At 43.5% G+C, this 25,259-nt stretch overlaps 2 protein-coding genes across 3 annotated transcripts in view; both read right to left on the bottom strand.

The window, feature by feature from the left end:
* Positions 1–3,372: 3,372 nt before the first annotated feature.
* LOC125287546 (C-C motif chemokine 4 homolog) lies at positions 3,373–5,048 on the bottom strand. Of its 2 annotated transcripts, none has more exons than XR_007192374.1 (3): positions 4,832–5,048; positions 4,046–4,161; positions 3,373–3,951 (listed from the first exon to the last, which is right to left on the bottom strand). XR_007192374.1 is itself a non-coding variant. In XM_048233442.1 (3 exons), exons 1-3 carry the CDS (start codon positions 4,911–4,913, stop codon positions 3,819–3,821), a joined length of 327 nt encoding a protein of 108 aa, XP_048089399.1. In that variant the 5' UTR covers positions 4,914–5,048; the 3' UTR covers positions 3,373–3,818. The 2 variants fall into 2 exon arrangements, 1 of the variants encoding a protein (XP_048089399.1); XM_048233442.1 differs by having other exon boundaries at positions 4,050–4,161.
* Positions 5,049–24,657: 19,609 nt separating this feature from the next.
* The window catches only part of LOC125287219 (probable G-protein coupled receptor 139), a 12,566-nt gene continuing 11,964 nt past the window's right edge, over positions 24,658–25,259 (bottom strand). Inside the window, exon 2 of the mRNA XM_048232782.1 lies at positions 24,658–25,259. This exon is cut by the window's right edge and continues 1,048 nt beyond it. The gene's annotated coding sequence lies outside the window, so the exon portion shown is untranslated.

The raw sequence follows: 25,259 nt of genomic DNA, 5'->3' as shown, positions 1-25,259 counted from the left end.
GGTGCATGCGCCATCCCAGCGTCAGGTGTTTGGTACACCATGTGAGGTCTCTTTCTCCAGGACAACCTTACGTCTCGTCAGCTGGACTTCCTATTCATCGTGTTACCAGTTATGAAGACACAGCTGTGCGCAGTTTCACGCAAGCAATCACTGCCCTTGGACATTTTTAGCCAGTTAGAAATTGGACTAATTTAACATGACATTTTCTTTTTAATTTTCTTTTCTTTTTTACTTTTTATTTGTTGATTCGTTTGTTGTCTGTCTTGTAACGTTATGTCTTGGTGTCACGGGTACGCTGGTGACTACGCGGCTCCGTCCGGCATCTGATGTTGTTTGTGTCAATGTATTGTATGTCAGGCCGCCTTTTGGCCTATTTTTGTTTGATTAATGATTTTGTTTTGTTGTTTATTTTGTTTGTTGGTCTGTCTGTGGGCTTGGGTACTCTGGTGAGTCACGCCGCACACAATTGTTTTTTTATTCTTTGTTTGTAAACTCAGGGCTTTGCTGTAAAGAAGCTTAATGCTCAGTCAATTTCCCCTGACTAAAAAACGGTTGATGAAGATGATAATGATCAGATCAGAGATAATTCATCAACCTGCTCTGGTAACAACAAGCTCACACACTTGCACAGCTTTCATAGCCTTTACTCACACACTTGCACAGCTTTCATAATCTTGTGGATGTGTAGCTTCTGCTCCGTCAGTCACAAAGACTTCAGCTAGTACCTGGCTGCTAACAAAATACATGTAAGAGTTAACATTTATGAGTTTTTTACGATTGTTTACACACTAAAATAAAAATTTCCACACAATTTGCAAAATTCTACTCCAAGGAGCAAAACACCTCCACAGATTAGCACAACATTACACTATCTGTCTGCTTCACCCTTTTTGCAAAACATTACACACAGTGATTTGTAAAACTCTACACACATTTTCACACCTTAGACACAGATAAGGATTGTGAGGCTACTTCCTTGTCATTGCAAAGCCCCGGATTGCCAATGACCACACTAATGAATGAATTGGATAATCACATCCACCAGTTGTGGAAGCACACTAGCCTGGGTGTTCCCATGCTGCCTTGCGCGCGATTTGATTCACGCTGCTAAGGCAGCCTGGAGACCATGGAGCGAACCAATGGACGCATTTGATAGACATCCGTGGCACCCAATAAACGGATCTGGGCATTTTTTTCAAATATGAGAAAATGAACGTTTGGTTCCCAGACCACGTCTCATTGAGAAGTGGTGGCGTTAGCCAGGCTAGAAGCACACATGTGCTAATTTGAAAACGCAGCACTCAGGTGTGCTATAAAAGGCAGCAGTTGAGTTCACATGTCTTCAACAAAAATGGAAGGAGCTAGAAGAAGAAGAAGAGTGAGAATGAGAGGGGGAGCTCAAAGAGGAGATGAAGGAGGTAGAGGAGGCCCAGGTAGAGGAAGAGGAGAAGAAGGAGGTAGAGGAAGAGGCAGACAGAGAGATGATGAATAGTTACAGTATTTTTATTGCTTAGTTTTTCTTCAGAGTCAAAGTGTATGTACTTCTTGCAGTAATTTTTATGGAAGGGAGGAAGGAAGGAAGGGAGGAAGGAAGGAAGGAAGGGAGGAAGGAAGGAAGGCCCAGGGGTAACCGGTGAAGGTTACAGAAGGTGGGATGATTACGTATCCGGTATGATAAAGCATAATCATGATTTTGAGAGAGAAAGTGCAATAGTCCGGCGTCGGAATTGTCCAGGAAAGAAAGTTGTGAGGGGGCAAGTGGTGGGTCAGCAGACAGGCCAGAATCCGGGCAGAGTCGTCATAGGCAGGTGATGGGGCTGTACGGGCCAGGAATCCAGGTAGGGGGACAGTAATACAGCAGTCAAGGATGGGACTTCAGGTGGGATGGGTAAGAGGAGGGCCAGGCACACGGATGGTTGATGACTGGTGATGATATACCTCACAAGTGAGGTACAGTAAGGGGGAAGAAAGAGAGATGTAGAATGGGTTAGTATTACTTGAAATCAATGTGGTTAATGTCAGGAAGTGATCAGTGGTGCTATATATTGTTACAGTAAATCATAGTGAGAATGGGCAAGAGAGGGAGAGTTGAGAGAAAGAGGGTAGGAGAGAGGAGATGGGGGGTCCATGACAGCACTATGCTATAGCAGCATAACTAAGGCATGGTGAGGGGTAGTCGACACCAGCGCAGGTATGGTCAGTGACCACCATCTCATGCGCGACTGGGGTGCCAGTCACACGAGGACTCCGCAGGGTGGTCCATTCCAAAATCCCCGAGATGGGTGAAGTTCCACACCGCACCATACCTAACTATGGGAGGCAGTAAAGAGGTATGTTTTAAGTCTAGACTTAAAAATAGGGAGGGTGTCTACTAATCAAATTGAGGGTAGATTATTCCAGAGGAGGGGTGCGCGATAGCTGAAAGCTCTGCCACCTCCTGTAGTTTTTGAGATTCTTGGAATTACAAGAAGGCCAGTATTCTGTGATCGTAGCTGTCTGGGCGGGTTATATGGGACTAGGAGATATTTAATATATTCTGGTGCCTGGCCATTAATGGCTTTGTATGTTAGAAGTAATATTTTGAAGTCAATGTGACTTTTAACAGGCAGCCAATGTAGAGATGCCAGGATAGGGGAAATATGTTCATATTTTTTAGTTCTAGTGAGTGTGCGAGCAGCTGCATTTTGTATAAGCTGTAGGCTCTTTAGACAGGTGTTATTGCAGCCAGCATATAGAGCATTGCAATAATCAATCCTTGAGGTGACAAAAGCATGGATTAATTTCTCAGCGTCTGGTAAGGATAAAGACTTCCTTATCTTTGAAATGTTCCTTAAGTGATAGAATGAAGTTTTGGTAATCTGTTTTATGTGATTACTTAGTGATAGGTCTCCTAGATTTTTAACACTTGTGGATGAGGATAGTTGAAGATCAGAAAATGTAGCCTGTGATGAGGATAGGATATCCCTCATCTTTTTAGGACCTAAAACCATGACTTTTGTTTTATCGGAGTTCAAAAGCAGGAAATTATTTGTCATCCATGTCTTTATATCTCTTATACATGTGTCATGTTTGGCTAACGGAGTTAATTCATCAGGTTTTACGGAAAGATATAGTTCATCGTCTGCACAAAAATTCAATTTAATGCCACGTTTCCTAATTTCAGAGCCTAGGTCCAGGAGGACTAAAATTGATATGTCCATTATCGGCAGCAATGAGGAGGTTGTTAAAAACTTTAACTAAGGCTGATTCAGTATTGTGGTGAGCTCTGAAACCAGACTGATATAATTCTTGGATTTTATTCATATGTAAGAAGGCACAAATTTGTTTGGACACTATTTTTTCTAGTATTTTCGACAAAAAAGGGAGATTAGATATAGTCAAGTCAAGTCGCTTTATTTGTGTAGCACATTTAAAACAACAGGAGTTGAGACAACGTAAGGCAGAGAGAGTTCATTGTACACACATAGGTAAAAAGGAGCACAGAATTATAAAAGGATAAAAAGGATTTAAAATAACAGAAATAAAATATAAGTTCAGATAACAAGGCAGAAATTATGAATTCAAACAAAATAGAGATGAAGTGCAATAAATAAATAAGCATTCATAAAAAGAATAAAACATAAAAAAACACTAAAAGTAGTGACATGCAATCACACACATGACATAAACAATGGCCATGCCCTTGATGTATATAATATATATGTTATCTATATGACAGCAGTCCACACTGTGGTCATTGTTGAACTGTGTCTTGTTCAGACACCAGGGATGGAAAGCCCCAACCAAATGCTGGCAAAATAATAATCATAAAATAATGATTATGGAATGATGGAGCGGGGACTAATAATAGAATTTGGCAGAGGACGCCTCTTCTTCACTCTGTACATAATGTACTGGACTTCCTTGACCTCTGGGTTGGCGCACAGTTCTTTGTCCTTCACAGTCACAAAGCTAAAAAAAAACAAGAGAAGTATGAGGACAAAACAAACATCAACAAAATGAAGAAAAGAGAACTGAAGTCTGGTGTGCTGTTAGTGAAACATACTTAAAGGACTCCCTTATCGGGGCAGATGGGGCTGGTCACTTTATAGCCTTTTATGGCTTCGAGTGGAATCCGCTTGGTGTAATACTCAAAACGGCATTTATCTGGTGTATCGACCGCTACAATAGAATTTGAATTTGTTAGACAGTTAGAAAACTAAATGTATACTTTACATGCATACAAGCACATACATGAGTGTGCAGAGTAACACACAAACAACATACACACACATGGATTATATACACACATACCCGTAAAGGTGTCATGGATTATATACACACAAACAACATATACACACATGGATTATATACACACATACACACAAAAGTGTCATATGGATTATATATATATATACACACACGCAAAAGTGTCATGGACTTTATATATACACACACACACACATAAAGGTGTCATATGGATTATATACACACATACACATACACATAAAGGTGGATGGACTCCTTGGTGTCATATGGATTATTGCTCTCTTAAGTCATAAACACACCATCAGATTTCTGCAATACTACACATTCCGGCAAGTGTCGGCAGTTCTGTGTAGACTGATTTATCTTCTGTTTCCATGACATACTGACACAGTTATTACCAATGTGGGAAAATACTAATGCAGTCTGCCAAACTGACACTTGCTTTGTCCCTGACACGGTTATTAACAATGTGAAAGAAAACTGACACTTGCTTTGTCCCTGACACGGTTATTAACAATGTGGAAAAAAACTGACACTTGCTTTGTCCCTGACACGGTTATTAACAATGTGGAAAATAACTTACACTTGCTTTGTCCCTGGGAGCAGAGCACCAGCACCAGAACAGCAACAGCAGCAGCAGTGACACAGGACCGCTTCATCTTCATCTTCACATCTTCAGATGTCTTCAGGTGTCAGGTGTCCAGAGCTTCACACATTGACTGATTGCCTTTGCTGTCGTGTCGTGCTTATATTACATCTTAGGACAACCCACTCTCCACGACACAGAGAAAAAACGTCCCTTTTCCTGTCTGTTAGAGAGTGAGTTGAAGGGGTTGTGGGAGAGGAGAGGAAGAGTTGTGGGAGAGGAGGAGTTGTGGAAGAGGAGAGGAGAGGAGGAGTTGTGGAAGAGGAGAGGAGAGGAGGGGTTGTGGGAGAAAAAGTAGTTTTTTTTCTCAAAGTAAATAATAGTATTTTCTCAAAAGTAAATAATAAATGAATAGTATGTTGTGTGTGTGTGTGTGTGTGTCAAGTCAACTTTATTTCTATAGCACATTAAAAACCAACTGAGTTGAACCAAAGTGCTTACAAACAAACATATGACAATGGTACAACAACAATAATAACATAACATGGGGAAAAATAAATAAATAATTGAAATAATAAACAAATTGGTCAAAAATAAAATAAAGAATAAAGAGTGTGTGTGTGTGTGTGTGTGTGTGTGTGGGGGTATTAAGGTAGATTAAAAGCTTGGGAGAAAATGAAAGTCTTTAAGTTAGACTTAAAGCAGTCAATGGTTGGAGAGGACTTAATATGTACAGGTAGGCTATTCCAGAGTTGGGGGGCAACAACAGAGAAGGCTCTATCACCCTTAGTCTTAAGGCGTGTTTTGGGGATATAGAGAAGATTCTGAGATGAAGACCTAAGTGATCTTGGAGTGCTGTAAGGAATTAGTAGGTCACCTATGTAACTAGGTGCCAAACCACTGAGGGCTTTGGAAGACAAAAAAGTAAAATTTTAAACTTAACTCTGTGCTCCACAGGTAACCAGTGCAGCTTAGCCAACACAGGAGTTATACGCTCACGTTTCTTAGAGCCACTTAATAATCTAGCTGCTGCATTTTGAACCAACTGAAGTCTGTTCAGCTAGTTCAGGCCTGCATATAATGAATTACAATAATCTAGTCAAGATGTTATGAAAGCATGTATAAGAGTTTCAAGATCGAGAAGGACAAAAGGGCTTCAGTTTTGCAATGGTTCTTAACTGGGAAAAAGCTGCCTTTGACCACACTATTTATTTGCTTATTAAAATTTAAAGAGGAGTCAAAGAAAATCCCAAGATTCTTTACTTCACTGTGGCAGTTTGCAGAGAGAGGTCCTAGTGCATTTTCAAGATAGAAACATCACTTGGAGGGCCAAAATAATTATATCAGTTTTACTTTCGTTCAGTTGAAGAAAATTTCTTGCCATCCAGCATTTGATGTCACTGAGACAGTTAAAAATATTCTCCAAGGAACAAATGCCATTAGTGTTAACAGGCAGGTAAAACTGAGTGTCATCTGCATAGCAGTGATACTGCATGTTATACTTTTAAAAATTGAGCCAAGGGGTAGCATATAAAGAGAGAATAAAAAAGAGGGCCCAAATGGAACCCTGAGGAACACCACACTTTATAAGGGCAGAGGAAGAGGAGAAATTGCCTAAACTAACTGAAAATGATCTATCACTAAGATGAGAAGAGAACCATTGCAAAACAGAACCCTGGAGACCAACTTCATCCTCCAAGCGTTTTAATAGGATGTTATGGTCAATGGTGTCAAATGCTGCACTCAGATCAAGAAGCACCAAGAGGGCGCAAGATCCAGAATCAACGACAAGAGAATGTCGTTTTGGACTTTAAGCAAGGCCGATTCAGTGCTGTGCAGAGATCTAAAACCTGATTGGAATTTATCACATATATAGAACTCACTCAGATAAGAAGAAACCTGAGAGAGGACAACCTTTTCTAGTATCTTTGACAGAAAAGGTAATTTAGAAATAGGCCTATAATTCTTCAGGTCATTGGGCTCAAGGTTAGGTGTCTTAAGTAAAGGTTGCACAATTGCACGTTTAAAACCTGAGGGGACCACTCCATTGGTTAGTGAGTGATTAATTATGGCCAATACAAGAGGGCAGATGATGGTAAAAACTTCTTTAAAAAAGGCGCAGGTAAAAAACATCTAAGTGGCAGGATGTAGATTTCATATGGGAGACAACCTCAGAAAGCTGGGAGGAAGATATAGCCTGAAACTGTTGGAGGCAGCTAGGTGAAAGTTCTATCACTGAGGGATATGAATCTGGAGGTGAGATTTGAGATTTTATTTTGTCAATTTTATCGATTAAGAAGTTGAGGAACTTCTCACAGATTTCTGTTGAAGGGGCAAGAGTAGATGACGCAGAGGCAGGATTTATAATAGAGTTAATGGAGTTAAATAAAACTTTTGGCCAATGAGCATTATTGTTGATAAGCTGAGCATAATACTCAACCTTTGCTGCCTTAACAGAGTTTTGGTAGGTCTTTAGAGAATCTCTGAAAAGGTCACCTGAAGCTTCTCTTTTTTCCATTTGCGCTCTGCTTTCCTGCAAGATTTTCTGACAGAACGGGTCGTGGCATTTAACCATGGAGTGGTGATAGTTTTGACACGCTTTTGTTTTAGTGGGGCAACACAGTCTAAGGTCTCAAGACAGGATGCATTAAAGAGAGTGACTAATTCTTCAATGTCAGAGCAGGTGGAAATAGCAACAGAGATAGTAGGTGAGTGAGAGAGGATGAAAGTATTAGAGAATGTTGTGGCTTTGGTGGAATTAATAGAACGGGCAAAGGAATAGGACTTAGGGGGAGATACAGGGGGACAAAACAAAATAGATTCAAATACAATCAAAAAATGATCGGAGACCCCAACATCCATAATTTCTAAGTTGGAAACATTGAAACCATAAGACAATACCACAAGGCATAAAAAGTCCTTAACCAAAGGTTTTGATGGGCAACAGATGTGAATGTTAAAATCCCCTAAAATCATGAAATTGTCAGGGCGAGAGGCCATAAAAGATAGTAGATCAGCAAATTCTTGAATGAAATCACAATTAAGCTTAATTTTTGGTGGTCGGTAAACTAATGCACAGAGGAGGGTGGCATTTATCTTTACAAGCTGTACCTCAAAAGTGGAGAACATATCAATTTGTACAATTCTATACACTTAAAGTTGTTATTATAAACAGTGACCAGACCACCTCCACGACCAGTAGCCCTAGGGCAGTGTTTCTCAAAGTGTGGTCCGGGGACCACTGGTGGTCCGCAAGCTATCCCAAGTGGTCCGCGAGCAGACATGATAAAATATAATATAGATGAGTTGTTTGCAATATTGAACCAACTTGTGTAAATCCAAACAGTTCTGCAACACTGCCTATGTAGGCTATGCTATCCCAGTTTAAATCATATGAATCCTCTGACATAATAAGCAAGGTGCAAAGACATTAAGCAAGGTGGTCCAGTGAGTAGGCCTATTGTGTAATATACTGTTGAAATACAGTAGGTCTACTCTTTTTTTTTTTTAGGCTAGGTGGTCCGTGAGTTTTTTTTTTTATTGGTTAAAGGAGAATTCCGGTGTGATATTGACCTAAAGTGTATTGAAACATGATACCGAGTGTGAACGTATGTCTCATAGCCCATCTCGGCTTGTCCCCTGCACTCCAAAAATCTGGCTTAGTTAGCCGATGCTACCAACAGCTTTTCAATAGTGGTGTTATGCATTGGGCTAGCCATGTAAATAAATCACTGTTTTACACCCATTTATGAGGCTCAATGTATCTCCACACTTCATTGGTAGACTTCCGAGGGCCCTGACATTTAAAACGAGACATTGAGAACTTTGAAAAGCACTGGTAGTTTACTTACAAGACGATTTATACAGACAGTATCTTCACGGTTTAGCGCTTGCAGCCATCTTGAATTTAGTCACCGATAAGTCGAAAGCAACGAGTAAGAATGAACAGGTATGATAAGGGATCAGATTCCAAAAATAATTCAGTGGAAATGCATGGATTCCAGTTGCTGCTACTGGAAGAAACTGGAATCCATGCATTTCCACTGAAATCCCATGGAGATGGTGGAGGGATGCTTTCGTCTGTCGCACGGATGATAGAGCGACGTGCGCCTCTGTGCAAGTAGCGTTTCCGCCGGAGGATACCCGCTGCCCGGCAAAGGTGGAGCACCTCGATGTTGATGGTGTCGGTGGAGGCGAACTGTCGAAGTTCAAGGGGTGTGTACTGAAAGCCCCCCATAGCCAAAACACAAACTCCGACACGGCTTGATGCATCAGCCAGTCCAAAGAGTGCAATTTAATCACCTAGCCAGCTAACACGAAGCCTCAATCTCCGGCTGGTCAGTCAACCGACTAAACCAGCAGCTGGACAGTCAACCGACTATATGAACCCAGCGTATTCAGGATAGAAAAGGAGAGAGACACTAGCAAGCTCGAATCCAGCACAGCTTCCACCACACAAGCAGACAGCAAGTCCAATAGCAGTGAAGGCCTTGCTGATGGCAATCGGCAGGGGAAAAAAAAAACAGCTGATCACCAGGCAAAAAAACAGCGCAGGTAACGTTAGAACTCGGACTAGAGGCAGACTTCATAAAACGCAATAAAAGTGTGGAAAAACAAAATAAACAGTTTAAATAAAAAAGGATATCTATAACTGTACAGCTAAATTAACGAATCTACAATAATTGAAGAAAAATAATCAGGAATAAAATAGTAAAATATTAAAAAATCTGAATAAAAACAGGTCAGACGGAGCGGCTTGCAGCCAGCGTCCCCGTTGCTAAGCGACCTGATGATACACACACACATGTGTATATATAAATTATATCAATTTCTATTGTATTGTATTGTATTTTATTTCATTTGTGAAAACAACAGCAGTAGAAAGACTCAGCCAGGTCACTAGCTCTGTGGGGTCTGTTTACTGCACACTGACATCTCAGAGAGGAGTTGTGAGACTCCGAGAGACTCAGGGCTGGTGAACCTCGGTGATGGGAGACAGAGCTCTAATGTGGTCATCCAGCAGCACCTCTATAAGGAACTGGACTGCCTTGTCCTCACAAGTATTTGTCCTTTTTAGGGATGAGGCTTTTAAAGAAATCAAGAGCAGTATAAGGACAAAGCAAACATCAACAAAATGAAAAAAGCAACTTAAGTGGGAAGTGCTGTTAGCAAAAGGAGACACACTCACATCACTGCCCTATTGGTGCAGTGGGAGGGGGTTATTTTATATCCTTTTATGGCTAAATCGGGAATTCTCCTGAAATAAGCAAAACAGCATCCGTCTGGTCCAGCATACTGAGCATCTAAAATAGATATTATGTTTTATTTTGTTTTAATGTTAATTAAAAAACAAAATTTGCTTAGAAACACACATACAGTACAATGGGGCGGGACTTCGCCACTCTATAGAGTGTCCTAGTGACGCCACTTCCCTTTGTCTCCATGGGACCTATCTTTCAAAACATTTTGAACGGCAGTCTATGGCGAAAAAGAAATTATTTTCTGGTCCCGGTTGAGTTGTGCCTTGAATTACCCATATGATGTTTGTCAATTTTAAAGACAATTTTTAGCTCACAAGATCTTTGGCCTTCAGATGTTGTCACAGGTTATAAAATTGGCAGCATTGGTTTTCATTGGTGATCAGAGAATCAGAATCAGAGAACATTATCACCACAATCAGTCGCTTTTAAACACAGAAATCAGAATCAGAGAAGCATTATCACCACAATCAGTCACTTTTAAACACAGAAATCAGAATCAGAGAAGCATTATCACCACAATCAGTCGCTTTTAAACACCGAAATCAGAGAAGCATTATCACCACAATCAGTAGCTTTTAAACACAGAAATCAGAATCAGAGGAGCATTATCACCACAATCAGAAGCTGCACACAAACATATCAGAACAGAACACCAGAGCATACGATTATCGTATAGTGAAGTTTATATGCCATAAATATAGTGAAGTTTATATGCCATAAATATTCATTTCAGAAAAAAAGGTGGCAGGATAAGCTTACCTAAATGACCTAAGTACTAACACAACATTGGACAGAGAGTTTAAGGAAAAGAAGCTATAGAAAGTAATAAGTAATTCATGTCACGCTGTATGATCTTGCGAGGATGGCTTCTCCCGGCCCCAGAGCTTGCATGGTGTGTATTTAGGTTAGCCTATGAACTGGTTTGATGCTCATTGAGCTCAATCCAAATCACACCAGCTAATAGGCTAACTGAAATACACACCATGCCAATCTCTAGATATGGTGAAGGGTATGTGATGATGTGGGGCTATTCCAATGCCAAAGGTCAAGGGAACTTTATCAGGATGCATACTGCAGTATGCATGGATCTGCCTGCCTCAATGGGAATTTAACATAGCGCTGTGAATACTTATGACCCTGTATTTTAAGGAAAAACATTTATTTATTTATGATATATTATTCATTCACAAAGAAAATTGGTGTCCTTAAAGGTTGGATATTTCCTCATTTTTTTACTTTTAAGTTTAAGGCATTAAGTAAAAAAAAAATTGAAAAATGTCCAAAAGATGATTTTATATTCCTCTTTTTAGTCAATTTTAGCATGGGTTCAAATCAGGGGGTCAGGATTTGAAGGGTTAGTTTCAGCCACTTAGCATGGCATTTGGCCGCCGACATTTTTGAAAACATGGCGTTACATGGTTGCAACTTCCGGCACCAATTTTTACATGCTGATTGGTAGATGACAGCTCCTGCACGAGTTTAGTGTTGGGCACGAGCGTCCTCCTGCACGAGTTTAGTGTTGGGCACGAGCGTCCTCATGCACGAGTTTAGTGTTGGGCACGAGCGTCCTCGCGCGTCCACGTTGGTTTGCATTTCTGGAAGACAACAAATAAACAACTAACTACTTGGATTAAGCTACTGCTACTTGTCTTAATGCCTACATGGTTAGGCTGTATTATACCGGACTTTGTGGTAAATAAAAGAAAAAGTAGGCCTAAATGTTGTCATATCAGGATATTATTTGCCTTATGTGTGGGTTGACAAGGTAACTGATTATGACCATACATTTTAGCAGATACATAGCAATGACCTATATCCAATTAGGCCTATTAGCCTACTCATTGCGTTGTGTATGAAAACTATTTTATGTATTCATACCTGTAGTCCATGACAACGCAACGTCTGGATCATGTAACCTATCTCCTCAAGTGATTAAAAACTAAACAAATGTCAATGACTTATTTTGCTTTCTTGCAACATTCACATGATTAGGCTATGCATTTGATTTAAATGGCCAGGCTTCCAGTCGAGGCAAAAGCCAAATATCAACTACAGTTGCAGACTCTTGAAATGCCTGCTCGAACCATTATACCCGAGGGATGTGCTTATCGGGTAAAGTTTAATTTTGCGCTGGCATTTCGTCTGCCCTGCAAATGAAGCCTAGGTTTAACAAGCTGCAAATTCACACTGGGTGCAGCAAAAATCCCAGCTATCCACAAGTTTCTTACATCCCATGTCTACTTAATTATAGCCATTTTCGTTAGATAGCCTATTTCGTAATAGGCCTACAACCTGTCCAAATATAGCATCATTATGTGTGTAGCCTAAAGTGACTCAATATTGATTTGCATTGTTTATTATCACATATGAACAACACATTAAATAACCTAGGACTTCAGAGACAGGTTAAACTTCTACCACCATTCCCAAAATGTTATCTAATGAAATAAATTTGCGCTTATAACGAGGTGAAGTGAAGCGTGTTCCTGAACAAATTATTTTCCTCTGAGGGAATGTCCAATCCTCATCAACGACATACCGTTGTACCTGACGTTGTCTCTGTCTGTAACGTGGAATCTAATAGGCTAATTCTAGCTGGTGCCGGAAACGAACACCCATGAAACGCCATTTTCATAAAGATGGCTGCGGTCAATTTCAAACTTTTTTTGGCTGAAGTAGCTAGCCTAGCATGGGCCACTGAAATGAATGGGGGCGGGACTTAGTCACTCTCTCCAGTTATATATAATACCTCCATGGTTCAAATACTTGAGCCTAACTGTATATTTGATCAGTATGTTTGTATGTATGTGTGCATGTATGTGTGATGACAAAAACTTTTTATTCAGGTATTGTTCAAAATGCTGTCAACTAGTTGGACCCAGCTATGCAGCCCATGATGCGTGGGCCAAGGATTCTGCACACTGTTCACGTGCTAACTTAGTGGCCAGACAGTGCTCAGCTCGAGAACCAATCAGAACTGTCAATTACCTCGCACCGGCGGCAGATGGATCTACAACTGCACAGAGTGGAGGAGGAACTTTTCCTGTCGTTGGAGTTCGGTGGATATTACAAGGACATTTCTCTGTTATCATTGCTACCGTGCGTCCATGAGACTGTAAGTCTTTGCAAATATGTTTGTGTGCTTATCTGCAGTAACATGTAAAGCGTTATTATTATTCATGTGTAATTGTTGTCGCATGTGGCGACACATTTGTTATTTCTTTGAAGGAACGTTAGCGTGTTCAGTATACAATGTTTACTCAGCTTAGCATTAATAAGCACTGCCTCAGTTACCAATGGGGAAAAGGAGTTTAGAAACCTCTCAAGCTAGGATGTAACTCGGTTACCCAGAGCATCTGTGACACGGTTGCATGCTTTTAAAGAGGCGGTCTCCGTGTTGTTAATGTGGCACGGTAATGCGTGCCGTCTTAAAGGGACAGTATCCTATTGCAGTCTACCTCTGCCATGTCAATTAGCACAATTTAGTAACTGTAATAGTTACCATGTCTGCATTTATAATGTATATGTATCTGCACAGAAGGTATTTATATACATATTCAAATGTATAGGCATTTATACATATTCAGATGTATGTATGTACATATTCATGTAAGCTACAGCTGAGCAGTTGTTATATTCTTATCATAAAGTGTCAGACTCTTTCCTGTTTGCATAGAATAATTAAGCTTTATTTCAGGAATACATTAGTATGTGATGTGCATAATGTTATTGTCACATATATGTTTATTGCACTTATTGATACTTCGGTATGTCTTATTCATTCTGTTTATAGAAACCACGGTCTTATGTCAAGTATGTCAAGAGATCTACTAGATGAGTGGCATGTTTCTGAAATGTGTGAATAAACCAAGAGTTTGGAAAGCGACATCTTCCTGTTCTTATCGGACAACCTGAGACGATTGCTGCCTTACCAAATCAGCACTAGTACACATCAGTCTTGTGTCGGGTTCATCTCCCAGCACCCTCTTTTACAAGGTCCTTCGAGCCGGATGCAGCAGTTTCCTCAGTCTACGATGTTTTTCTCTGATGGTAGTGGCCGCCCTCGGCGGGAGATTCATCGGCCCTGCCACCTGGACGACTTCCTGGTGAATCTACCGCTGCGACAGCTACCACAGACCACCACATCACATGCCCACTCCAACGTTGGATACAGCAGGCCATGGGATGCTGCTCCAGCTTCCCCCACTGGTCAGACATCTCCAAACGTTGTCCCTGATGCAGTCTTCACCGCTTTGAGGGAGATGCAGGAAGACAATCTTCAGCTTCGGAGAGACATGCAGAATGACACAATGCAGTTGCGGAGGGATATGCAGCATCTCCTCAACGCCCTCTCACAGCGTCCATCCGCTGCGCCTCAAGCTGCATCTGCCAGTGTCGACGCCCCACCTCCAGCACAGCACCCCTCAGCCGTCAGTGACGTATCCTTTGCCCGGCTACCTGTTCCGCACCTTGCCTCCACACCAGTACAGTCTTCAGGAGTTCTGGCACCTGAATTCCCTTCTCCACCGCCACCGGCACAGCCAGACAGTGACCCATATCCACTGCCACCGCCAGTGACCTATGTCGTGCCACCCAGCGCAGCAGCACAGCCACCTCTGCCACGGCAGCTACCCCAGCAGATGCCACCGCCTCCGTCCTTGCAACCACCGCTAGTAGCAGAGCTCACGGAACATCTGCGGAGTCTCCATCTCCTGGCAGAACCTGACCAGGCTGCCCCTGCGCCCCCACATCCATTGCGCACATCCATTGGAGACCTATGCCATTCTGGATGATGGGTCTGAGCGCACGATCATCCTACATAGCGCTGCACAGCAGCTGGGCCTCCAGGGACAGAGAGAGGACCTTGCCCTTCCGAACCATCCGACAAGACATCAGAGCAGTGTCTGGGAGGTCAGTGTCTTTCTCTGTGTCATCAGTCAGTCAACCACAGACAAGGTTTCGGATTCAGCGGGCATTCACCTCAGCAGAACTGGGCCTGTCTGCACATTCTCATCCCGTTGAGGCTTTGCAAAAGACCTATCGCCACCTCAGAGGTCTGCCTCTTCATTCATTTCACAAGCTCAGCCGCTGCTTCATTGGCTCGATTACCCCCACCTGCTCACTCCAGTTGAGCCAGTGCACTTGGGCCCTCCAGGAGGTCCAGTAGCGCTGAAGACACGCCTCGGCTGGACACTTCAAGGCCCAGCCAAAGTAGTCATGCATCATTCATCCACATCTGCTTGTCTGTTCACCAGCACCCTGTTGCCATCAACTGAACTGCTCCAGCATGTGTCCAAGCTCTGGCAGATAGATGTCCTGCCCTACCTGAATGAGAAGCTCATCACCCTGTCAAAGCAGGACACTGCAGCTGTTAGAATGCTGGAGGAGAAGACAGTCAGAGTTGTGGTAGATGGTGTCCATCGCTACGCAACCCCCCTGCTGTGGAAGGAAGAGAGCCCATCACTCAATGCACCCATTGAGGCTGTCCTAGGCCATCTGCGGGGGACGGAGAAGCGGCTATCTCAAGATCCAGCCAGAGCAGTCATACAGTCGTGAGATTAAGAAGTTACTGGATGCCGGCTATGTGGAAAGACTCACTCCTGCTGCAGCCCAGTCTAGTGACAGGTCGTGGTTCGTACCACATCACATGGTCCATCACAATGGAAAGGACCGCATTGTGTTCAACTGTTCATTCACGCATCAAGGCGGCAACTTGAATGAACAGCTCCTCCCTGGACCCACCTTAGGATCATCTCTGTTAGGTGTGCTTCTTCGCTTCAGACAGCATCCCGTCGCAGTGAGCAGCGACATAAAGGGGATGTTCCATCAGGTTCATCTCCTACCTGAGGACAAGCCGTTTCTGCGCTTCATCTGGCGGGACCTGGATCGCAGCAGAGCATCAGACGTCTACGAGGCAGGTGTTGCCTTTCGGAACGCCGTGCCGCCCATGCTGCGCTGTATTCGCCCAGCGTTGATGGAAGTAAAGTAACATCATTTGTTGGTTAATTTTATTACATAGAAACTTAGATCTCTTTATAGGGGGGAAGATGTGGTATTACATGCTAATAACATTAAGTACTCCATTTCCCAGAATGCTCAGTAGAGCTAGGCATGCGCACTAGATGTTGAACAGACAGCGTGTGTAGAAGTTCATGTTGGTTGTCGGCAGCAGCACTGTTATAAATAAACTACGATAACTTGGAATACGTCTCGTCTGGCTTGACACCTGACATAACACACACCATATATAGAGAAGACGCAAACATATAGACCCTTTCAACAATAAAAACAAAAACAATGCTTGAACGTTCTATTTGGTTCCCAATCTACTTCCTCTGCATTAAGATAACATATGGAATGTTAAGAAGGAGAGTAACTTGTGTCCTTGTCTGTAGGCTATTATTTGGAAATGAGATGTGCAGATGAGGATGTAAGTCAGGATGTTTGCTATTTGATTAGTTAAAATAAATATTGAAAAACCAAACAACTCGAAGAGAGCCTGTCTTGGATCGCTGGAGTGTCATGCAATGTTTTCAGTGAATTCTGGTGAGCAGTTGGAAAAGCAAGTGTCACTCAGGAACCGTAGGATAACACCAGAAAAATGTGCAGTGGTCTCTTAAATTTTTTCCAGAGCTGATATATATATATATATATATATACTTGTTAACACCTACCTATAATGTCATGATTACATTGTTTTAGTGGTGTGTAAATCTAATTAGGTGCCTTTCACTTTAAGAAGATTGACTTGTGTCCGTGTCTTATTATTTGGAAATGAGATGTGCAGATTGTTACAGGTGAGGTAGTATTTCCTGCTTTGGCTTTCCAGCCTGTCGCACCTCCGCCGGTGCCATTAGGTCAGCTGCAGGGTCATCAGCTGGACACTGCCGTTCACAGATGTTTCGCCCCCAAGACCAGTACATCTCCAGGCGGTGGGGTGGCATGCTGGGGACGTCTCCCCCGCCACCCCCCCCTGCAGCTGCCCTCACTGGGGTGTTGCTCCCCACCCCACATCTTTCCTCCTCAACCAAAGCCAGTAGCTCCCTTTCTCCACTTCCTCTCCCAGCGCATTTGTGGCTTTCCTCAGCCTTGAGCCTGTTACGCCCACTCCGTGTAGCAGCTGGACTGTTGCTTTGCCCACGAAGCCCCGACAGCCGACCTCCACAGGGTGAACAGTTGCTTTCCAGCCAGCATCTTGGCTGCCAGCTCGGAGTACTTCAGCTGCTTCCTTTCGTGGGCTGCTGTCATATTCTCCTCCCAGGGGATGGTTAGTTCAATGAGGAGGACCCACTTCGCCACTGTGGACCACATAACTATGTCTGGCCGGAGAGTCGTGATCTCTCCTGGAAAGACCAGCTGCTGCCAACATCTGCCACTCTTTACCAGGTGCAAGCATGCTGCTCTTCTTCTGAGCAGGAGGTTGGTGTTTGCTGCCAGGCTTTACAAACCCTGCCAGGCCATGCTCCTCTGTTGCAGGTGAACGGTTTGCTGCCACCCTACAACCCTCCAGGATCTCGGCTAGTTTCATCAGTATCTGGTCGTGGCGCCACCTGAAGCGGCCCTGGGTCAGTGCCACTCTGCATCCTGACAAAGTGTGTTGGAGGCTTGCCTTACCACTTCCACATGGGTGACAGCCTACCTCATCGCCATACCAAAGTGTGAGATTCCTAGGGCATGGTGTCGTAGGTTGCCCTCAACAGGTAGCTGAGCCTGGATTGAGGCGTCTATGAACCTCTCCAATCTGTTTTCAGAACCCACCATAGCACTGAGACCGCCCTCATTAAAATCACCAATGACCTCCTGCTTGCTGCCGACAATGGCCTCATCACCATCCTCATCCTCCTTGACCTTTCTGCAGCTTTTGATACAGTTTCCCACACCATCCTCCTCCGTCGCCTCGGCCTCAGTGGCACAGTACTGTCCTGGTTCTGGTCCTACCTTACAGGCCGGAAACAGTTCATCACCCTTAATGGCTCCAACTCTGATCCAGCACTCGTCAGCCATGGCGTGCCCCAGGGCTCTGTGCTTGGTCCTCTGCTGTTCACCATCTACATGTTACCCCTGGGTCATATTATCCGTAAACATGGACTCAACTTCCACTGCTATGTCGATGACACTCAGTTTTATATTAGCACAAACCCCTCCTCCCATCTCCCACCCATACAACTTGTCACCTGTCTGCAGGAACTCAAATCATGGATGACCACAAACCTACTCAAACTCAACAGTAATATGACAGAGCTCATGGTGGTGGCCCCTGCACCACTGCTCAGGAAAATTGGAGACCTGGCCCTGGTTGTGGATGGCTGCTCCATTTCCCCATCTACTGAGGTGCGCAACCTGGGTGTTATTCTGGGCTCCACTCTCTCCTTCCGGTCTCACATCAACAATGTCACCAATTCTGCCTTCTACCACCTCAGAAGCATCTCACGACTCCGGCCTTCACTCACACCTTCAGTAACTGAGACACTCATCCACGCCTTCATCACCTCCTGTTTGGACTACTGCAATGGTGTCCTGTCTGGACTGCCCACCAAGGCCCTTAGCAGACTCCAGTATGTCCAGAACTCAGCTGCCAGGGTTTTAACCCACACAAAGCCCTGGCAGCATATCACTCCCATTCTCCAACAGCTCCACTGGTTGCCAGTCAAGTCACGCATCGCCTACAAGATCCTCCTGCTCACCTACAAATCTCTCCATGGACTCTCACCACAATGCCTCACAGATCTCCTCCACCCCTACACTCAGTCACGCTCCCTGCGGTCCTCTGACAAGGACCTGCTGGCCACCCCCCGCACCAGGTTGCAGAATTTTGATCTCTCCTCTTCCCTTTAGTGAAGCATTGAACAGTTCAATGGCCCTGGGGACAAATGACTTCCTCAGTCTGTCAGTTGTGCATGACAGTGAGCGAAGTCTCCAGCTGATCAAGCTCTTCTGTTTTGTAATAGTGCTGTGGAGTGGATGACACTCATTGTCATCCAAGATGTTGATCAGTTTGTTCAGGGTCCTTTTATCTGATATTGAAGTGATACACTCCAGTTCGGCTCCCACAACAGAGCCAGCTTTCCTTACCAGCCTGTCTAGTCACCCAGCCTCCTTCTTCTTTGTGCTTCCTCCCCAGCATGCCACAGCATAGAAGAGGATGCTGGCAACAACAGACTGGTAGGTGTTTACCATCTGTACATTGACCCCATCAATGGAGACTGGTAGCAGAACGGACTTGCTCGTCCATGATACACCCCACAATTGCAGTATCGTCAGAAAACTTCTGCATGTGGGCCTGATGGCAATGGACAGTGGATCAAACCTTCAGGTGGCCATTGAGGTTCCAGTATGTAATTCCAGTATGTAAGTTCTGGTATGTAAGTTCTAGGGAGTTCATGCAGGGGCTCACGAGTCCAGTAGTCCAACACGCCCACCAGTCACGGCATTGGTCTAGATTTTAACTAGGGCCTATACTAAGTTACCCCCCCCCTACAGCTATCTTCACTGGCGGCTATCCTACTGACCGCGACCAGCACAATTTGTACTCGTTTTTGACCAACACTCCCCCAGCCCTCCGCCTGGATGCTCCAGATCAATCTCGGCCTTTCTCTCCCGCATGTTGCGCACCTGAATGCTCATATTGACTCCTACCCAGGTGAGTCCAGTTAGGCCAATTAGGCATCAAGCACCGCTCTCTCATCATCTCCAGGCATTGCCCCCTCAGTTCACCACAATAGGAAAGACAAAAGCGCGAGTATACAAAGTCAATTGTAGATAAGTATAGTATAAGTATATCTACTCTTTTGATCCCGTAAAGGAAATTTGGTCTCTGCATTTATCCCAATCCGTGAATTAGTGAAACACACTCAGCACACAGTGAACAGAAGCACACACTAGTCCCGGCGCAGTGAGCTGCCTGCAACAACAGCGGCGCTCGGGGAGCAGTGAGGGGTTAGGTGCCTTGCTCAAGGGCACTTTAGCCATGCCTACTGGTCGGGGTTCGAACCGGCAACCCTCCGGTTAGAAGTCCGGAGTGCTAACCAGTAGGCCACGGCTGCCCAGTGCGCTGGAGAGCACGATAGAGCCCAAGCTGTTTATGTTATTTTTGTTTACAATTTGGAATAAGGGGTCACACTCTAGTGTAAGGGCCTTGTGCTTGAGAGCCTTATGGTGGTGGGTGCCAGCACTGTTTGTCTACGGAGTCATTTTGGCCGATGGTGCTGTAGTGTTACTGCTTTCTTTGCTGTTTTGCTCAGGCACATTTCAATGTCTTTTTCCCATTTGTCCGAGGTGCTTGTCACTGAGGCAACAAATCTCAGTCTGTATAGCATGACTCTCTCTCACACCCACACACAAACATACAGAGATGGAGAGAGAGAGAGAGAGAGAGAGTGTGTGTTATGTGTTTCCCTCTCAGTGTGTTTTGTTCCAGTTCAGTTTTGTCTGGAAACACTGATGACACTGCAGAGAGATTTGGCGGGATAACGTTGTAAACTGATTACAAGGGTTATAAGGGAGCAAGAGAGGCCTCATGTATCAGATTTCATACACATGCATACACATGCTGGGTCACGCAGTAAAAAGTGCACACTCTCTCTCTTTCTCTCTAGCATCTCTCTCGCATACACATGCTGGGCCATGCTGTTATGAACAAAACACAGACCACAGGGCATATGAGTGCCTCGTCAGATCACAGGGCATATGAGTGCCTTGTCAGCTGAATTATCCTAGACATCCCAGCCGTCCATCTCTGGGCTGATTTTCCTTGTCTCTTGCCTGGTCACAGGATTGAGCCGGGTGCTTAGTTGCCCGTTGCGCCCCCTGGAACCGTATCAAGAATATTTGCGTCCAAACGGATCAATCTCAACACGACTCAACACGTTACTCCATACCCCAGGCCTATAGGTGGCACTGTTTCTTTACAGAAATTGACCAAAACTTGCGCTTTACAAACAGACAGAATAGGCTACGACGAAATGGCTAGTGCAAGGAAACCAGAATTGTTTGTGTGGACTGATGGTGAACTGTCAACTGTAAAACTAATAAACTTTATTTTACGGTTTGTGAAGGGTGCAGTCCTGTCCTTTATTTGGCTAACGCAGGTAGGCCTACTAATCACCTTTACTTTCTTTGGTTGTAGGATAGTCCGTGATTCACATTAGTTTTGGCTATCACCGCAATTAGGCTACTAAACGCAAGGCTTATACTACTACTAGGCTATACTGTCGCCACATTTATAATATTGCTATAAAACCTTCGTTAGTAACAGTCAATACTTTTGCCTGCATCAAATCGCGCATTTGCATTCAGTGTGCTACCATCAGCTTAACTTGAGCGTTTTTGTATGCTTATATCTGATTTCACTCGACTGTGAATGCATGTATATATGTTGTAAGACATGTAAAATAAATGAATGACACTGGCACTACGCACAAATTAATTTAGCCTAAACTTACACCGCACCTTCCAAATAACTTAAGTTCTCTCGCGTCACTGACAGTAGCTAGAATGCATAAACAAACACCGGGAAAAACAGTGTTCAGTCCACCAAGTCATAAGCTATCGGCCTTTCAGTTGTGATATTTATCTTACGGGACTGTAATCGTAGGTAATGTCATGTGTGAAAACTAGTATTGTTAGGCAATACTATAAGTGCAAGTCCAGGGCAGCTGAGGTGTGGCGATGACATCATTGATACGCAAGCAGGATGTGCGGTTTCGCTGTCTAAACGAATTCAAACGGGCTACGGTTTCAGATTTCTCCACTCTGGGACCAGGTTTCAGAAAAGTGCGGTTTCGGGCAGTGCGTTTACAGGATTCGTTTGGACGCTCGGCCAAGACGAAGCAAAACCTCTGCGTTTAACGGACACCTTGCAAGTTATTTCACTCAGCAGCCCGAAGCCACAACAAAGTAAAAAACGTTCAACAAGTCGGTTCAGTCTAGCTCAGTCTCTTCCTTTCTCCCATCCAGTTGGACAACGATACTGCACTAATTCTTCATTCACACCTTTAACGCCCCGTCGTTAAATAAACCTGTTGACTCAGTCAACCAAAAACATAGGTGGTGAGCCTATCCAACTTTCCAGTGACTGCAAAACCAAGACACCTGGTGGTTGTTGTTCCGTTTGTTAGGATTATGGTTAGGTTTAGGGTTCATGTGTCATGACAGTGTCATGTCACTCTTATGTCGATGCTGTCAGGTAAAGTGTTACCCAATGACTTCTAGCGCTCTCAGTCATTGATAAAGGTTTCTTACTTTGTCAACACTCCTAATGACACAAACTTCTAATTTCTCTAATAAATTAGCGGTAACACTTTACTTGACGGGTGAGTTCATAACACATTCATAGCAGCTGTCATAAACTGCCCATAAAGCATTCATGAATGTTTTCATGAGACATGACGCAACATTCATAACAAACCTTTCATGAATGTGGAAGACAGAACGACGACAACATGTCAAAATAAAAGTCCAACAATCGCAAAGCAGCATTGCTGTTTTTCTCTCCAGCCTTTGTAAATATTTCATGAATATCTTATGTGCCAGGCAATTAGCTCATGTAGTGTAATTTCGAATGGCATTGTTTTGAAATGCAAACATGTGACTTTATGTCAGATTGTTGTGTCTTTTGCAGAGAACCGTGTTCACTGCATTTGAAAAGTGCCATTTTGAATTGCAAAATGTGTGTAAAGCAGAAAATGTGTTTAGAGTTTTGGAGACTTGAGAAGAGGTTTTGCTCTCTGTGTGTCAGTTTAAATAATTGTGCTTTGCATGTCATTTTAGTGTGTTAGCAATTGGAAAAAAACTGTAATATGATTCACACTGTTTTAAAAACTCGCTGACCTCACTGACTACTGTTACAGAACCTCTATACACTATGATGAGTTGTGTGTGTGGTTTGTGTGTGTCTGTGTGTGTGTGTGTGTCTCAGTACCTCATACAGTCTGCCAGGACCCCCTGCGCCCCCCTCAGGCCTCTTCCTGTCACTGCATCAGTGCATGGTTAGCTGAGTGAGCATCAGTGCGTGGACTCTCTCCCAATAGGATCTTTGCTTCTCTCTTGCAGGCATTCAGTTGGATTTTATTAGCCTGAACCTTATTGTCTGTCTCCCTCTATCTATGGTGCAGTTATAGTAGTGGTTGCTAGGTTGTTGCTAGGGTAAGAGTAAGAGTTTTACATGCTTACCTTGACACACACACACGCACGCACACACACACACACAGACATTAATAAAGCGCACAAACACATGTTCATGTTGAATACTTTATAATGAATAAACATGTAAATGTCAGACATGCTCCAGTCTGTAATTTGGTGGAAAATTATAGAAATGTATTCTGTAGAAAACGTCCCCCTTGCTTTCACTACTGATACTCTCTCTCTCACACACACACACACACGCACACACATACATATACACACACACCAACATGTACATGAAGTAGAGTACATTTGGCTCTAATCTCTTGCTGAGTAGCCTACCGTAAAGTCTATTACAGTTGACTGGATTTCCTACACATCAATACACACTTTAGTAAACTCTAACACACTTTCACTACTGATACTCTCTCTCTCACACACACACACACACACCTCACCAAACACTTCGTCCTCCACAGATTGGTTTACATTAGACCTCCACATCAGTTAAACACGATTACATTCATGGTTATATATTTCAGTAAACATGTGTTTACATCAGTTAAACACAATTACATTCATGGTTATATATTTCAGTAAACATGTGTTTATTTGTTTTTTGCCTCTTTGTTTATTTATTTGTGCTAAATATTTATGTAACAGTCCTAGCCTACTGATGGTAGAGAGTGTGTGTGTGTATGTGCTTATGAGCCTTCTGTGTGTGTGTGTGTGTGTGTGTGTGTGTGTACATGGTTCTCCTCCATGCTGCTTGTGTTGGGCAGATGTCAGCAGGTAAAGGGTTTGCTGTGTGTGTGGCTGTGTGTGTGTGTCTGCTTGTCTGCTTTCCTCCTTGAGATGTCAGCAGGTAAAGGGTTTGCTGTGTGTGTGTGTGTTTGTTTGCTTTCCTCCTGGTGATGTCAGCAGGTAAAGGGTTTGCTGTGTGTGTGTGTGTCTGCTTTCCTCCTTGTGATGTCAGCAGGTAAAGGGTTTGCTGCAGAGTCTTTCAGATGAGGATGTGTGTGAGTGTGTGTTTTCCAGTTTAAATTGTTACCCCCCCACCAAATACCCCATCTACCCCCCAACCCCACCACAACAACCCACAGAGACATACAGCCACAGTCATCATGTGTTCTTATGGTGTCCCTCCATAAGAACACATGATGACTGTGGCTGAAGTCTCTTCTTAAAGGTGCTCTAAGCGATGCTGGGTAACGTCACTTCTGTTGACATTCAAACAAAACAGAGAGCTAGCTCGCTACTTCCTCCCCCTCCCTCCCGTGCTGCTCCCGTGCAATTGAAACTCTCCTAAACGCGCATCCCATCTGTGATTTGCTGGAACAGTTTGTTATGTTTTTATGGGCTAGGTTTGCCCAGGTTGTTTTTGTTGCCGTTTTTGGAGCCTGGGCTGTCCACAGAAATCACATTTTCTTACAGTGTATTCAGGACACAGACAGCTAGCGGTTGGTTAGGTGATGTTTGCAGTAAGTGGCATAAAATGTTTTAGTCTAAAAAACGCGTGGCATCGCTTAGAGCATCTTTAATGAATAAACACAATACAGAGAACCAACTCTACACCTTCTTTAAGGGAGGAGCTTTATTTGTATAATATATTTGTATTAATGAGCTCTCCTCCAATTAAGGGGTGGCTGTCACATGGGCCCCCTCTGAGCCAATCCCAGCCCTGCGTTCTCACAGAAAGTCCTCCCCCACTATGGCCTTCTACTTCTCCTCATCTCCATGTCGACTGTCTGTATGAAACTCTACAGCTGAATGCAGCTTTATTGATTCCCACATTAATATTAATTCCCACAGCGCCATTAATATTGATCACTTGATTATTAATTCCCACAGCGCCATTAATATTGATCACTTGATTATTGATTCCCACATTAATATTGATCACTTGATTATTGATTCCCACAGCGCCATTAATATTGATCACTTGATTATTGATTCCCACATTAATATTGATCACTTGATTATTAATTCCCACAGCGCCATTAATATTGATCACTTGATTATTGATTCCCACATTAATA

The sequence above is a fragment of the Alosa alosa genome, chromosome 22, assembly GCF_017589495.1.
Source record: "Alosa alosa isolate M-15738 ecotype Scorff River chromosome 22, AALO_Geno_1.1, whole genome shotgun sequence".
NCBI lineage: Eukaryota > Metazoa > Chordata > Actinopteri > Clupeiformes > Clupeidae > Alosa > Alosa alosa.
Note: the sequence above shows the minus strand (reverse complement) of the source record. Positions and strands in the feature narration are given on the sequence as shown.

What these genes read in the sequence shown, in the direction of transcription:
- LOC125287546 (XM_048233442.1), bottom strand. Translation starts at nt 4,913, where the DNA reads ATGAAGATGAAGCGGTCCTGTGTCACTGCTGCTGCTGTTGCTGTTCTG. An exon ending in CTCCCAGGGACAAAGCAAGT is followed by an intron (nt 4,162 to 4,831) that starts GTAAGTTATTTT and finishes ATTCTATTGTAG; the next exon opens with CGGTCGATACACCAGATAAA. An exon ending in TGCCCCGATAAGGGAGTCCT is followed by an intron (nt 3,952 to 4,049) that starts TTAAGTATGTTT and finishes GTTTTTTTTTAG; the next exon opens with CTTTGTGACTGTGAAGGACA.